The following is a 17,885-nucleotide window of genomic DNA, read 5'->3' on the forward strand; positions in this document are numbered from 1 at the left end:
ATAATTATTGTTACCTATTTCTAAATTTAAGTGATATTTTTATGTTTTAAAAATGCTAATTGATTTTTTTATTATATTTGAAATAAATAAAATGTATGTATAAAAATGTTTATTTTCATAGATAAAAGTTAAAACAAGATATCAATACGGATATAATTAGCTAGAACATGGAAAACACTATCTATTACAATCAAAGATAGATAACATATGATACAAAACGAACACGCTGTTTCGCCGACGCGGCTCACTAGACGTTTGGTGATCTTAATTTTATGTCACTTATCTTTCAATCGATATATTTACAATATTACAATTCAAACTTTAAAACATAAAAATTGATAAATGATACCGATTTCGATTAAAACGATGAAATGAAATTAAAATATTTATTTCACCATAAGGTAAGAATTATTATTAAGTAAGGACACACACACTTAAAGTATGTCACAAAAAACTCTCAAATATATATTAAAAAAAAAACTAAAACTAAAAGTCAAGGTAACAAACAATAATATAACAATACAATAACATTGTGTACATTACAAGCTTAGGTAATGTACCTAGTGTTATCCAGAAACCCTAACTTAGTCACAATATTTAGTACACACTAAACCCTAGTTTATCAGTAGTTATCACCTTCCTATCATATCCTCGGCTTTATTAAGTATTGTTAACAATAAATTAATTATTGTCCCTAGTGTAGGCCGAGAGGGAAAAAAGCCGGAGGAAAAAAATTCTCGGTACTCTTATAAAATTTAAAGTCATCAATGTCCATAAATCCACAAATAGGTATTGTCAGAAGTAGAATACTAAAACAAAAAAAAAAAAAAATGAATTCTTACATTTATCAATTCTTACGAGAGATGTGGATGATAATAAAAACCAAGATAAAAGATTTAAATGAGAGCTGATATTAGAAAATTATGATAGAGTGTAAAGCAGTAGGGAGTTGATTATTAGCTATTGGAAAGGAAATTAGAAATACACTACTCACACGGTACAGATCTGAAGAAGTATGAGAGAAGAGATTTTTCAGTCTATATAAACCAAGCAAAGGAATTGTGATGACTATTTCTGCATCGAAGTTACTAAAAATCATATTTTTGAGTTATGCAAAAGATACGACAATGACTTACAAAGTACACACTTATTAAATAACCCGTCCGAACTTGGCACACTTGATAATAATAAAACGATAAAACCAAGGCATCTCTTCTCACTTGGCACAATTGAAGAGTATTAAGCAAATAATTGAAGCAAAAATAAAAACAATTCTAAATTTGAATTGACAGTATCGTAAAATTAAAAAAACTAAAATAATTTAAAACCGAAAACTGTCAATTTTCAAAATACGTATCGGAACGCGGACGCAAAAGTTACGAAACGAAAACAAAACACGGAAAAAGCTTTATGAAAAACTACCACATATCGTCTATTAAAACTCGACTCGGTGTCGATAATAATAAAAAAAAACCGAAAAACCGAAAAGCGGTAACTCAAACAAAAAAAGAAATTCACGCTTTGAATACCGCACATATTCACCCCCGTCCGTTGTTTTCACCCTATCATATCTAATATACGCCCACATAAAACATTAATCCGTTCCCCTTTCTTTGCAGAGCACTTTCCATTTGACAGATTGGACTAAATTAGTCGAGGTTTTTTTATTTAATTTAAGGGGTAATGGATAACTGAGTACTGTTTGCGCTGTCGCAAGTCTCAGATATTGGGAGTTTTGTTTGCACGAGCGTTCGAGCGTCTTACTCGTCCTCTGACGATTGTCGTTATTTGATTTGATCGTCCCCATTTGTTTATTCGATTTAGTTTTAGTAGATTTTATTACATAAACTAGCAGCGGTTTAAGCGGTTAATGTATAAATTGATCGTTGTAACGATGAACCTACTTCATACCACATAAAGACAAATTTAATTTTAATATTATCGTTCAACTCAGATTCTTAATTTTTTCTTTTACAAATGTATAAACAAATATCATATAACACACACACACACACACACACACACGATCGTCTGTTCGTATGGTAAGCAACTTAATGCTTGTGTTATAGGTAACAGCCGACTCCTATAGCTATTTTTTTTTCTATAAATACACATGGAAATAATTCAATACAAATATTACACCCAGTCTCAAGTGAGAATTAAACTCTGTCTATTTATTAATCCTCAGTTAACTAAATCAATATTTCAGAACAATTTAATACATCTGCCAATACGTATGTACCTATGTCGTTGTTCATAAAAACTATGTAAATTGTAAATTAGATTTCGTCGACAAATACATTAAAATTGACTGATTTCGTACAGAACCGCGTTATATTTCTTGTAACTGATTATTCATTTTCTTATAATTTCATCTATTTAATGTTAAAATATTAATTTAAACGCTTTAATGGTCGTATGATCCAAATGTGTTATCATCATTACATCATTACAGCCTATACAGTCCACTGCTGGACATAGGCCTCCACAAGTTTACGTCAAAAATAACGTGAACTCATGTGTTTTGCCCATAGTCACCACGCTGGGCAGGCGGGTTGGTGACCGCAGTACTGGCTTTGTCGCACCAAAGACGCTGCTGCCCGTCTTCGGCCTGTGTATTTCAAAGCCAGCAGTTGGATGGCTATCCCGCCATCGGTCGGCTTCTTAAGTTCCAAGATGGTTGTGGAACCTTGTTATCCCTTAGTCGCCTCTTACGACACCCACGGGAAGAGAGGGGGTGGCCAAATTCTTTAGTGCCGTAGCCACACAGCACATTTATATCATGAGAATATCATCAGCATTTCAGCCTATCACACTCTACAGCTGGACATCGGCCTTCATAAGTTAATGCTAAAAATGGCGTGATGTGTTTTGTCCGTAGTCACCACGCTGGGCAGGCGGGTTGGTGACTGCAGGGTTGACTTTGTCGCACCGAAGAAGCTGTTGCCTGTCTTCAGCCTGTGTATTTCAAAGCCAGCACTTGGATGGTTATCCTGCTATCCGGTCGGTTCATGCCATTTTTGGCACGAACTTGTGGAGGTCTATGTCCAGCGACTTTTACTGGCAGATAGCGACGTAATAAGGAGTAACTTAGGCTACTTTTATTTTAGTTTTTTTTTTTTTTATAACTAAGCACTCAACAATAACTATTTTGTTAAATTCCACGCAGACAAAGTCACGGGTACAGCTAGTTATTATAGAAGTATATAGTCTTTGACAACAGAACCTTAAAAGAGTTCGACCACTGGGCAACCATCAGTTACAATTTTATCATATTTATATTAAAAGTTTGTGGTAAATATTCCAAACCGTGTATTACCGCTGTTCAATAAGTATTACATTATAAACTTTCGTGTCATTCGCAAACAACAATGAACCTTAATTTTATAAATATATGGTGGATTGTGCCTTGCGTCGCGTTTTCATATATCATCGCTTATCACGATTGACAAGGAAATCAGAGATACTAAGTATCGATGTATTGGACGTAATGACGCTTCGTGTAATATGTGTCGTTTTGAGTAACTAATTACTGGAATACACGCCACGTATGTGTCACACACCACAGTCTAGATAGGACAGGTCTCGACATAAGCTTACCTAACCACAGATAAGATTTTTTTTTTTGAATAACAAAGTTATGGAACAACGATTTCGACCTCTGAATCATTAAGGTAATAATATGTCCAGGCGATTATTTTTTCGTTCTTAATTTAAAATGTTAATATATACATTAAATGATACATTAAAAACGCCTACACATTAACAACGTTAAGTGGTATTTTTAAGTAATTAAATTTTGTATGAAGCTACTTTATACAGTTTACGAGAAATGTATTCAGTGCTTCCTCGATAGCCTGTGTCGAGTCGTTTTGTGGTTTATTTTTAACCGCAAATGCAAAGGGTTATGGTTTTAATACGTATCATGTACCGATTATAGTCTCAACGCGACGACAGATTTATACAAATGCACGTAAATATTTTCGGAATTTCATACATTATTACAACTTACTTAAAACATAAAATGAACTGTAATCTTCTTTATATACTACTTAACTTATAAATTTATCGACATCCATAATTTTAATTGAATTTTAAACTGAGTAATAATTGAGAAAAAATAAAATCGAAATTTTAAAAGTTAAATTTATAAAATGACAGTAATTGTCCTATTGATGTATGTAGTCTGTGGTGATTTGAAATATGGCGGACGTGGCGGTCGAGGCTTTGTAATTGTAGCTGTTAGGCGCGAAAACTCCGCGTCGGTGAATTGACTCCGATTTCATCGGACTTCTTGTTACGGCTTATCTTCAATTACTATTGACTGATCTACCTACCCCTTGATCTTTCTACATCGATATATAACTTCAGATAAGTAACTTTAAAGTTAGTTTTATGTTTAGTTCTAAATATTCTAGAATATTTTTTATTGTAAAAGTTTGGTAGTCGCTGTTAAGTACTACAAGTTGTTTACTAACCATCTTTTCGAGCGCAAATCTCCGATACTTCGACTAGTTAACCCAGTCAGTCGGAGATGCAGGTTCAATCCCCGCTGGAACGGTCGATTTTTGATATGATATTTAAAAAAATGTTTCGTTAACCCAGTTTTGCTGTGCTCGTTTTTCCTTTCGTTACTAGTTAGTTAGGTAGTTGGCTAACCTTAGATGACTTCAGCTTTTCTATTAATAACATAATTATTTATATACGCTCGCTGAAACACCGATATGGTTCAGTGAGACACATGGACAATGTTGACGTCGCGTGTGTTACGTATGCATTATACGTAGGTGTACTCGTACTAAACTCGAGGTGTTAGAGGATAAAGGAGTAAGGAGGACTTTAAATAACGATATTTTATTTTAATAAAGAGAATGTAGTTTTTATAAAAGTTTTTTAATATAAGATTACTTGTATTAAAAATTATTAAATATAATTAAAATAAAAAAATAAAATAAAAAATAAAAAAATAAATAAACAAATAAATAAAATTACTCTATAAACTTGTAGATAGATACCTTTTTTAAGATGTGTCTAAAGCTTTGTATCATATCGTATAGCTTGACTAGCATCTTGACGCTATTAACATTGGTTTGTGATCAATGGTTACGCTTACGAGTACGATACCCTCCCCGAGCTCGTGTGTAATATTTATGTAATGTATTTAGTAAAAAAAAAATGTCAGTTGTGTGTCACCTAAACACAAAAGTATTGAGTTTCCTATCTTAGGAACAAACAAAAATGTGTGTATGTTGCATGTATATTAATAATGATAAATTCTTAGTAGTAATGTAGTAATTATATTAATATTTTCATTATATATATATATATATATATATATATATATATATATATATATATATATATATTTATAAAGGGTCATTTAAAAAAATCGTATATAATCAATTTTACTTCCATTTTTAATCTCCAACTTTTCAAGTCACGTTAATATATAATGATGTGGGAGTGTACCCATAGTCCAAAATATCAATTATCATAGTAAATATGCTTACAAAAATCTAATTAAAAAACTAGTTTCATAAGAAAATTACTAGAAAAAAAATATATTCATGTAAAACACTTATGAGATTTATAATATATATAATATACTAGCTGCCCGAACAGACTTCGTTCTGTCAAAAGTTAACAGTAAAAATTGATTTTTTTTTAATTTTTTTTTTTTTTTGTATTAAAACCTTCCATGGAATTAAAGAACACACAAAAAAAATAAATTAACACTTAATCGGTCGAGCCGCTCTCGAGCTATGCGCTTAGCAACATTCATTTTTATTTATATAGGTAAGTAATATATATTACCTAGCCATATATAGGTATATATTACCTAGCCCATTCTCATTAATTTATATTATTTAAATTTGTTTAAGTTATCTCATATCTATAAAATGTCGTGACTTGTTGTTATCGTGCTTGTGTGCATATCAGGTAAGTCTGAGAATCGGCCAACATCTATTTTTTATACCCCTAAGTTATAGTGGGGGGGGGATTAAGGGGGTTTATAAAATATATGGCATAACAACGTTTGCGGGGTCAGCTAGTACTATTATATATTTAACCAATTCAACGCTTTATTAATGTATCATACAAACATACATACATACATATAATCACGCCTCTTTCCCGTAGGGGTAGGCAGAGACCACTTCTTTCCACTTGCTACGATCCTTACATACAAACTTTACTAAATACCAGCTCATCGTAAATATATTAAACGTGCTTAGTGAGTTTACTTATTTTTAAATAAATCACAAAAGGATTATTGGTAATGAAAAATGTTACTTAAAACCTTAAAAGAAAAGGTGGAAGGTTCGAACGTAGTCGGTCAAAAATTATCAAATCACTCGGAACCCTCGACCTACTTCACTATGTTTGAACAAAACAAGTTGGTGTCCTCAAACGAAGCATTAGTGGTTCAAGTAGGGATTATGTGTACATAGTATCTTATGCTATTATATTAGACAAACTCAGTTTATTTGATCATATCTCTTGACGTCCTCTGGACCACTCGGTTTTCCCTTTAATCTTACCGTGGTTAAAGTATTTCGCTTCGGTAAATATGTTTATATTCGTCATTGAATTTGTTCAGTTCGTATGATAACTCGTTTGTTTTTTGTGATTGATTCTAAAAGGAGAGAGTCACATCTTTTTAGAATATTTGGTGTTTTTTGGCCTATTATAATACCGTCAGAGCTACAACTTAATTCCTACCCTGTGTCTTAAAGACCAATCGATCCCAATGAAATTTTCTGTTGATCGTACTCGCCGAAGATAATTGAACTACATTCTTAAACTAGACCTTACTAATTTCTGCCCCTAAGACAATGTCTTTCGACTAAACAGGCCAAAGATAGTTTTTTTCTTTCTTTTTTATATAATTTTTTTGCCAGAATATCGTATACAGAATGTCAAATTAAAAGTATTTTTGTCAAAGTTAAACCTAACTTAATCGATATGATGATCATACCACCAACCTGTCTATTACAATCGAAATGTAATTAATCTACCATCAATACTGAAAATAATCTACCACTCTACCATTTAGATTTTCAACGGTATTTTTATTCTGGACTGTACAGATATGTCTATCCCAAGGACATTTATCTTTCGATCAAACTAAACGAACTAATCCAGCTGCCCAGCGTGGTGACTATGGGCAATACACGCGAGTTCACGCTATTTTTGGCGCGAACTTGTGGAGGCCTATCTCCGGCAGTGGACTGTAATAGGCTGGAATGATGATGATGATTATGATGAAACGAACTAACGAAGAGGATGGTATCTAATCTAATCTATCACTATACCACCTAGACCTTTAACGGAATTTTCGTCTCGGATTATATGGATCTGTCCATCTATATGCCATAGCATTGTCTTTCCATCAAACATACCATGTGTGTAAAATATAATTAAACGTTTTCTTGTGTGTTTAGTATTGAAAACTCTCAACAGAGCGCTTAGAATATGTGTTCATTTTATATAGAAATACAGGTGACAAATTAACGGAACATTGAAAGTTGAGACTCTTGCACCTGTCTCGGATTGATTTGTTTGATTAGTAGAGCAATTAATAATATAATTATTTTACAAGCCTACTCATTACTTGTACGTGAGACTAGCCTACATATCTAATACACCTTTTTATATATAACATATCACAGAAATGTCAAAACGTTGAAAACTTGAAACGATATATTGTTTTATTTACTTTATTAATACAATTTAAGAATTTATATTAATGTATGATTAATATGTATACACAATAAACAAATAGAAGAAATACATAACATCCTAATAAAATAACAATACAACCAAAAATGTTCTTACAATTGTTATAACAGAATACTAAAACTGTCAAAAGCAACCGTTAAAAGGAAATTACTTGTCTTTTTATTTTATAGGAATGTGGGTAATAGTTAAAACGAGCTCCCGTTATAATATAATTATGACTTAATTAAACAATCTATTCTAATATTTTAATACTCTTATCTTTCGATCTCTACATAAAAAATATACATATATATAATATAATTAGGTCAATCTCTAGTTTGTTAATACGCGGCAGTTGCGTATTAACAAAACACGAAAACATATGCTTCAATTTGTTCATAGCATATTTACAACAGACTAAACATACAGATGTAAATTATTATCAAGTTTGAGCTATATTTTTTTAATTCAAGGTGTAAACGTTGAAGGTATGACAATTTGTTTTTTTTTTTATCATTCGTTAAGGCAAAAACGTTATCTTCATGATCGTGTGTAGTAAATTTACTTTTTTATGATGGCAACATTTTTATGTTCTAATTTAAGTTAGAAATTGCAAATCAGATTAAAATACTGTTCGAAATGTGTCTGAACAAACAATTTTAGTGGTCATTTATATGGAAATATCTTTTTAATTGTATACTTTAAAATATGTACATATTCACTATGTTGATTTAGCATAAAATAAATATTTAACGGTCTTATTACTACTGAAAATTTACGCACGACGGATAGCGGAGTTTTATTAATTTGACTAGACGTTACTTTCGGTTGCACCTGCCATTTTTCTAAGAATTGAAAGCGTATACTGACACACAGTACGTAGGTATTCATATTAAAAGATTTAGTACTTAAATTTTCTTGATCTAAACTAAAAAGATTGTATAACTCTTTTACTTTTTTTAAATCTTCCTTTCAGCGAGTGTCATTTCAATTGATGCTACTTCAATTTTTGCACTGTGCTTCTGTTAAAAGTTCTTTGTCTTTTCTCCATTTTACGTGCGAACTCAGTCTTGCAATATTGGCACTATTGAAACCTATTTGTCTAAATTAATAAAATTATTGTACTGTTTTTTTTAAATATATCACTATATATTTATCAAGCCGGAAGCGCTACACGAAGGAAGCTTAAACAGACAAGCTCTGCAACTTTATATATGTATAGATAACGTACATTTTATCAAAAACTCTTTAACACTTACATTATAATATAGATTAGATTCATAAATTAATTAAAAAAGTCTAAATCATGTACAACAAGAAATTAGGAGTTGCCAGTGATAAAAATTTAATATAATTAAAAACATTCGTTATCTATACATATTTATCTTTTATATTTCTATAGAAAAGTAAATTAATTTATTTAGATCTTTTATTGATTTTAAAAAGCCGACAAAGTAAAAAAAACAGCAATTACTATTTGTAAAATAGAAAATGAACATGATAAGGACGTGTTCATATCTGTGACTCTATCTTTTGATTGGAGTCCAATTGGCGGATAGCTGTTGTTGGGTTGGCGCAATGGTTTCAGCAGTTAAATGTTATTAGCGTTCGAGGTATAGGTCCCGCTCATTATAAATTCTTCATCCATCTCTTTGTCTCTTATTGTCGTTGTCTCGTTCTGTGTTTCCCCAACACAGGATTTTCTTTAAGATTTAGTTTTTTTTTTTGCTTACTTATTTAATAATTTCACAACTTCTATCCACTGTTTCATTCTCTACTGTTTTTCTTCGAAATGATAATTTTCTGAATAGTTTATAGTTAGTTTTCTAGTTAGCCGTGGGTATCGTCACTGGCAGTTCAGAATTCAATGCTCCACTATTCTAATTTTGCTTTTCGGGTTTTTTTTTTTATGTTTACGCAGTAAGTTCGTTAACAAATCTATCTTGTGCCTAAACTACTGATTCTATTTTGACTAGCTCGTTGGCGCAGTTTGTGGTGACCCTGCTTTCTGCTCGGCGGGTTGGGGGCTCGATTCCCGCCTGAGTCTGGGTGTAATATTTGTATTTATATATTTATATATGTAATATTTCTATGTATATTTATCAAAAAAAAAATATTAAGGTATATCAGCCGGCTGTTACCTATAACACAAGCATTAAGTTGCTTACTGTAAGAACAGACGATCGTGTGTGTATATTATAAGATATTTATATATTTATTATTTGAATGATTTTTGTTACGCGTAGGATTGGTATATAGGTACGTATAATAAATATACCAGGTTCGTCTCATACACTCCTAGGTTTCCCACGCCTAGAAACATACAATATTTATCTATTTAAGACAGATTACCTATCAAAGCGATGTACAGAATTGAACACCGAACAGCAAAAAGAATCGTCCAGTTCCCTCGACACCGAGATCGCGATTGACAGATAAACCGCCTGTTTTTAATTACCAATTCATACAATTTCCTGTGTTTTTTTTAACGTTCATAACAGTTTCAACTGCATTATATTATTAAGTCATCGAAAGGCGATGCGATAACAATCAGTAAGCTTGTTTAAAAATATTAAGTTAGTTCGGACACCTCCGATATTATCTCGCTCGCCCTAGAAATTGTGCTCATTTGCATTTGAGAATAAAACGTGAAAGCGGGTTTGTTACGTGTAGCTGTCAACCTGAACGGACTAAGAACTTTTTTTAAATGTTGTTTTTGTTTTTGAATTTTGTGATATTTTTTGATGGTAATTAAAATAAGGGGATAGAAAATAAAAAATAATGATATGGTTGATACGTTTTCGGTTCTTTGTTTTCTAATCTTGTGGATATTTTTGGAAATATTTTAAATATTAAATAATAGTGAAGAAATCGTACTTATTGGTGTTCGAAGAATAATCTTCGCTCAAAACAAATATTTTATCTGTCTCTCAATCTCGTATTATAATTGTCGTGGTAAATGTTATATGGATAAGTTTAGTTCATTCATTACTGAGTGAAAAGCTACGACAACGCCTAGAAGGCTGTTAAACGTACACCACAGCTGATAGTAACGAAACGGTAACCATAAATATCCGGGTTTACGCCCGGGCGGAATAACGAGAGGCGTGTAGTACTTAATTTAATTTGACAAAAGTAATGACCTGGTATAGGAGAGGGCTTCTTATCTCATTAAGACGGATTAACACCCTTTCACCCGTTACTCTATAGCCGTTTGTTATGTATTAAAATTTGCATCAAAACGCTTTACTTGTAAAGTTTACACACATGTATGTATATGTACCTATAAATACACACACTCACACACACACACACACACAAACATACAAAAAAAAGAAACTAAGTATTTTCTATGTAATGATGATGATTAAATATGTATGAATAATGACTTGAGTTGTTCTATTGGCGTCTGGATTCGACGCCCTATCAAAGCGATGTCATCCTCGATGTCAAATAAATCGAGATGTCAATTTGAGGTGTCATTAGCATATGCAGGTATTTTGGTATTTGTAACTTTGAATAAAAGTAGAAAGTTAAGGCAAATGAAGGGTTAACATGTGAATAACGCTATAAAAAAACAAACGATTAATAGAATTACACGCACCCATACACAGTGTGAAATAGATAAAGGTACAAGCAAACTTACATGTATAAAGAAAAACCTACCTTATGACTGTCATATAAGGATGAGATTCGTCTACGCTGTTATGTGTAGGTGTTGCCTAGGCAGGTGTTGCGTGCGAAACCTGCAAGCCGTTTAGCGTGGTTTTTGTTACTTATCTATTAAATACTAACTATGAATGTATAATCAATTGAAAAAGTTCGTTTTTTATTATTATTACGTGTTTTCACTTTTGAATATGTTTTTTTATTAAGGGATTTTTTATTACCGAGGGCGTTTTAGTGAGTTTTTTTATTGACTTCATACTTTTATTCGTGACCCATGTTCCTTGATACGTTATTGTCAAAATTAGGTTAATAGCAATCGAATAAACAGATTTAAATCGTAATAAACTTTGTATATTTCGAAATTATTAGGTGTTAATGACGATAATCAAAACGCGCTTACGAAAACTGGACTATTAAAGTCCGTCAAGTAATAAAAAATATATAACGTGTAATGTAAAATAATTTTTCTATTTTATAAACGTCTAACAGTAATAAATCTCGCGCATCTTTTGAATAATATTAAAATGTTATTGTAAACAATGAAACTTTTATTAATACATTGTTGTACGCATAATATGAAGATCCAATTTAAATCCAGTCGCCTCAAACGATGTGATAAAACGAAATAAATTAAATGTAATTCAAACGTTTACGAATGCGTTACAGAATCAAAGGCTACGGAAAAGAATACTGTATTTTACAGCGGCAATTATTTATTTTTATAAGGTGTTTAATGGATTCTCAAAGTTAATGATACGATTTAAATTTAAATATATATAGATAATTTTTGTTACTTCCTAGTTCACATCAAACGTCACCCGATGACATGTATTATTGTTATACCCGCGTTGATCACAATGATGACATCTGTTGGGTGTGATCTCTTTGAGATTTGTTACTATTTTATTTTATTTTTTTGTTATTTTTGACAGGACGTCGTCTTTGAGAATTGAATGTTCACACATATTACGCGATTTAAACGCGAAATGTTAGATTTTTACTTTAGCATTTATTAAAAAAAAGGAAAAAAAAATCGTTGTATATCTTTAGTGATATATCAATTGGCTTATTATTGAAACAGATTAAAGTTTTTTGGTTCTTTTTTTTTATTCTAATGCACTCAAATCAGAAATTGCTTGTTAAAAATATGTCCAGGAAAATAATATTTTAAATTAAATCCACAAATAAGAAAACGACCACATATTGAAGATAATAATTAATGATTTAAAAAATAAGTGATGTAAGATTGGTAACACGTAAACCGGAAACTCGACAAATGTGTAATGGCGAGTACTACTCAGTATTAAAATTATCAATACAACAATTTATTATGTTGCTTCTCTATAAAGCCTTATAAGGAGAACGTGTTATGTTAGTTTTAATCAATTTACCCGAAATTCCATGTAATTATATTAAAAGTAGTTTTATGGATGTCTCTTTAATAATATCATACAATAGTGTCTATAAATATAAAATGTTTCTTTTTTAGTTGCTCGTGGGCAGCAGCGGGGCGGGCAATGGCGGAGCGGCAACTTCTCCTGACGGTGGCTCAAGCTCCGCACCGCCCTTATCCCCAGGCGGCTCCGGGGTAGTCGGGGGAGCCCTGTCTCCAGGCGCCGGAAGCCACGCCAGCACGCCCGCTGCGTCATGCTGTGATACGCCAAGGCCTATCATCACCGACCCAGTCTCAGGGCAGACAGTCTGTTCCTGTCAGTACGATGGAGCCAGGCTGGCACTGACCTCGTACCCAAGACTGTCGAGCGCCGCTGTCGGCGTTTACGGTGCACCTTATCCGTCAACGGATCAGAACCCTTATCCCAGTATCGGCGTGGACAGCTCAGCATTTTATTCGCCACTGGTGAGTCGACCTAACTTCTATCTATCGTTTACTTCTAGATACTTAATCTGATCCACTATTTGTGTATATATACTGCCGTATGACCAAGGTGTAAATTCACGTAGGGTGGAACATGTACGTAAAATGAGTGTCGAGGTATACATTCTCTCGGAAGATCATACCATATATTTCTAGCGCCAGCTTGCCACTGTCTAATCCAAGATAATGTTCGGTTCTGTTGCCAAAAGTAGAACGAACAGGGCCTGCAAATTGGTACGAATAGGTCGTTTGCCGTTTGGCCATATACGAAGCAAGGTTTATCGCTCTCTGCAATACTTGTTTAGTTCTGGCGTAGCGTGCGAGCGTCCAACCGGTCCGTGGGCGCTGGGCCAGAAAACCACCGACACCTCGCAGGCCCCGCCGCCGCCCTGTCACGAAACATTAATATTTAAACTTGAAAATAAATTCGAAAAGCGACCGCCATTATTATACCAATTACATTCTCTCAGACCGCCGATGGACGTCTGTGTTTTTCGAAATGAGCCCGGCTCTTAATTTTTTCGGAAGTACCGATGCTTCTTTTTCGTTGGCGTCATAAAATTTCTCTTGCGGTTTTCAAAGAGTGTCGGTTTGGCACGTCGTCTACTGGAAAAGGGGACAAATGAGCGGTTGTTGGCCGCAGGATCCTTAATCCCTATAAAGGGCGTAGACTAAAAACGTAATCCCGACTTAGGTCCTTTTCTCAATAATAAAATGTGCAATTGAAAGACTATTGTATTGCGATTCGGTGTTATTCGTTTTTATATGATTTCGAGTCACGACACTGAGCACATGTGAAATCCGCTAAGCCCAGAAAATCCTATCAAACGAAAAGATGATCCGGTTTTTGTCAAGTGTTAAGAGGAAGTTCCCGGCTTAATCTCCAAGTGTCGAGACGCTTCGGAAGATTTGGAGCATTACGTTGACGTTCAAATTTTAGATATTTCGGATTCATTACTAGATCTCGCCGCTGATAAAGAACCCGTGAAATTATTATAAAATAAAATATGAGTTTTTTCAACTCGCTAATTACAATATCGTATGATCACTCGTGGTAGGTAATTGTGGATGCATCCCAAATCGCCGGCAGTGAGATCTCTATCTGTCATTGTATTTAACGAGGTCTGCGAGTACCTACGCTCTGTGACCCTGTTCAGGTTTAATAACAGGTGTTTAAATGTATGTATACTGTCATTGTGTGCGGTGCGCTCATACCTAACTCACGACAAGCCCGGCCGGTTCCGTGCAAGCGACAATTTAGCGAACAATGCCGACGCTTCGCCACAAATATACCGAGGTTGACTTCGTAAGTCTTCGGTGAGTTTTAGACGAAACGAGATCTATTCGTATAGTCGTAAGTTTGAATTTCCGTTGTCAGATACTGACAACCATTGCCAGTAAAAATATTCAACTGCCATTTTAGTACACGAGCGACTCCGGTGGCGCCGTCTATCGTCCCGGAGTCGGTAACAATACGTAGCGCCATCTTTTGTCTATTGTCTGCTTTTTATAATCAATAAAACGGTGTCATTTTCTTTTTGCTCCTCTCAACATTGTGTTTCATTAGCTGTGAAATTAGCGATCACGCTTTAATAAAGATATTATGCTGCAACACATGTTTTGTTTACTTAAATTTTTTATTAAATTAGACTTTATTGAAAAAATATCAAAACTACGAGTTATATTTTATTTTTACTTCACCGTATGTTCTTAAGTCTAAGTAATAAGAGGAGAATGAAACGGTAGAAGTTCAAAGTCAAACAGAAATTGCCAATCGTCTAACTCCGAAGTCTCACTGGCCGACGGTTAAGCTCACTTTAAAAAAGCAATTTTGAGACAGTACTCTCAATCGGAAAGTGTCGAAAAGTTTATATTAGTCCGATATTAAGTACTTTGAAGTTTAAATAGACCAACATACAGACATGCAATACCATCATATTATGAGATATGTATAAGTATCATATTTATATTTTAGAACGAATCGCTTAAATTTTGTGATCAACTTGTCGCGTCTCTTGGTTTTACTCGTCTAACTTCTGATCTCTAGAAGTTCCGCGACAAAACCCTAACCTATGTTATGCTTTACCTTCTTATATATAAAGTTCTCGTCACAATGTTAGTTACCATATTCTTCTAAAATGGCTGGACCAATTTTTTAATGAAATGTTATGGACATGTCGGGTAGGTCTGAGAATCGGCCAATTGCTATTTTTCATACCCCTAAGTTATGGGGGGGGGGGTTTAGGGGTTAATAGCATATATGGCAAGAAAACGTTTGCGGGGTCAGCTAGTTGATTATAAAAGTGGCACGATCGATGTATGAAGGTGTGGTGAGTAACTTAGGCTACTTTTATTTTAGATTTTTTTATAACTGCGCACTGAACAATAACTATTTTGTTGAATTCCACGCAGACGAAGTCGCGGGTACAGCTAGTTATTATAGAAGTCTTTGACATCAGAACCTTCATATATGGCAAAACAACGTTTGCGGGGTCAACTAGTTCTATATATTTATATGCAAAATATCATCACATTCCATTCATTATTTCTATGTTGATTGATTCACGGGCATCAGTATAACTGTTAACTTTTGCATTTTCTTTTTTAATTGAAGTCAAATTAATCTTCCTAATTAAGGTTAAAGATTCTTATCATGTGTGTATAGTAACAGATTTTAATGATCACATATTTATGCATATTCGTCGACTGAGAATCGATAATCATTTTTATCTTAGTTTATGGATATAGAGTTCGGAGGGTTTAGGGTTCCAAATGTTGCCTAAAGGTTCCGTATCACTGAAATATTTAACAGTATATTTGTTAAAAAAAAATTGTTCTGTAATTCACACACGGTAGAAGTGAAACTGCCGTAAATATAAAATACTATGTAATGTATTCTATATTATTCTCTCCTATACATTTATGTGTTTCTTTATCGTGACTCATTTTCGTTTCATCAAGTTTCAAAACACAACGGTTCTAAAAAAGTTTCACATCAAGATTTAATATTTTTGCACAATAAATCGATACGCCTAACATGTTATCTAATATATAAAATTCTCGTGTCGCGGTGTTTGTAGTTAAACTCCTCCGAAACGGCTTGACCGATTCTCATGAAATTTTGTGTGCATATTGGGGAGGTCTGAGAACCGAACAACATCTATTTTTCACACCCCGAAGTTATAAGGGGGGGAGGGGATTAAGGGGTTAACAACATATATGGCAAAACAACGTTTGCGGGGTCAGCTAGTATATTTATAAATAACACGGTCGTCTGTACCCAAGGTAGACCAACCATTACCTACGTTTTAGAAGCAGCCAACTGTCGTAAAACGAAAAAGCGTATTTTACAAAAAAAATGAATAAGAAAAGATACATATATAATACTGAATGACTTGAGACTGGAATCGAACCCGTAGCTCTAAAGTGGAAAGCAGTATCACTGAGAACTGCCTCAATGGGCTACTCAAGATATCTTCTTTACATTGAAACTATTATTTTAACTATTTGTATTATGTCATTAAAACCTCTTTCGATTCCAAAGATATGGTTTGGTGATATTTGGAAGGACACGTTGATTGTCCGTCGATCTAACAGTTTGTAAATTTTTCATAAGCCATTTATTTAAAACTATGGCCTAAAACATGAAAATAATTTGAAAATGCCATACCAATAGTCTGACATAATGAATAATAAGTATAACTTATTTTAATTGATTAGAAGAGTCACTTGACACAAGTCAAACCGGGAAGCACACACGTTAATTAGACGGTAAAATTTTAATTTGAAACAATATACCACAACAAACGTACTGTATGTCTGTATGTCCAATACAAACTTTTGTCATGGCGTAGATCGAACCCACAACCGCTAGAGTAACAGCCAACTTCTGTGATCGCTGAACTATCCGTAAAATACAAATATAATTTATGTAAATGTATGACTAGTCACAAATTTGACTAATTTGTTACAAATTAATTTTATTACTAAAACTATAACTAATATTAAATTTTAGTTCAATCTTATTAGTTATGATAATGAGATAACATTCCATTTATTTCATGTTTAAATGTAAATCCAACAATTATAACGGACGGCTTAAAGATTATAAAAAAATCCTATAGACATGGGGCACAACAGGAGCTATCTTGCTCGAAAACGTGGGGCAACGGTTGGGCAAGTACATCACCTTACAGAATCATCATCATCATTTCAGCATATTGCAGTCCACTGCTGGACATAGGCCTCCACAAGTTCGCACCAAAAATGGCATCAACTCATGTGTGTTGCCCATAATCACCACGCTGGGCAGGCGGGTTGGTAACCGCGGGGCTGGCTTTGTCGCACTGAAGACGCTGCTGCCCGTCTTCGGCATGTGTATTTCAAAGTCAGCAGTTGGATGGTTATCCCGCCATCGGTCGGCTTTATAAATTCCAAGGTGGCAGTGGAACTGTGTTATCCCTTAGTCGCCTCTTACGACACCCACGGAAAGAGAGAGGGTATCTGATGCCGTAGCCAAGCAGCAACTTTACAGAAGGTCACAGCTAAATAACACCGGTCTCAAGCAGTGTTGTGAATCTGTGGTGGGCACTGTAGCCTGAGGTCTCTGGGAGGGTCA

General features: G+C 33.8%; 1 protein-coding gene across 1 annotated transcript in view; it reads left to right on the forward strand.

Annotated features, from left to right (window-relative positions):
* LOC123668980 (homeobox protein araucan-like) overlaps window positions 1-17,885 on the forward strand; it is a 128,324-nt gene that overhangs the window by 77,969 nt on the left and 32,470 nt on the right. The window contains exon 2 of the mRNA XM_045602664.1: window positions 12,881-13,249. Within this exon, the coding sequence (XP_045458620.1) occupies window positions 12,881-13,249 (369 nt within the window). The remainder of the gene's footprint in view (window positions 1-12,880; window positions 13,250-17,885) is intronic.

Source organism: Melitaea cinxia, chromosome Z (genome assembly GCF_905220565.1).
Source record: "Melitaea cinxia chromosome Z, ilMelCinx1.1, whole genome shotgun sequence".
In the NCBI taxonomy this organism is placed as follows: Eukaryota; Metazoa; Arthropoda; class Insecta; order Lepidoptera; family Nymphalidae; genus Melitaea; species Melitaea cinxia.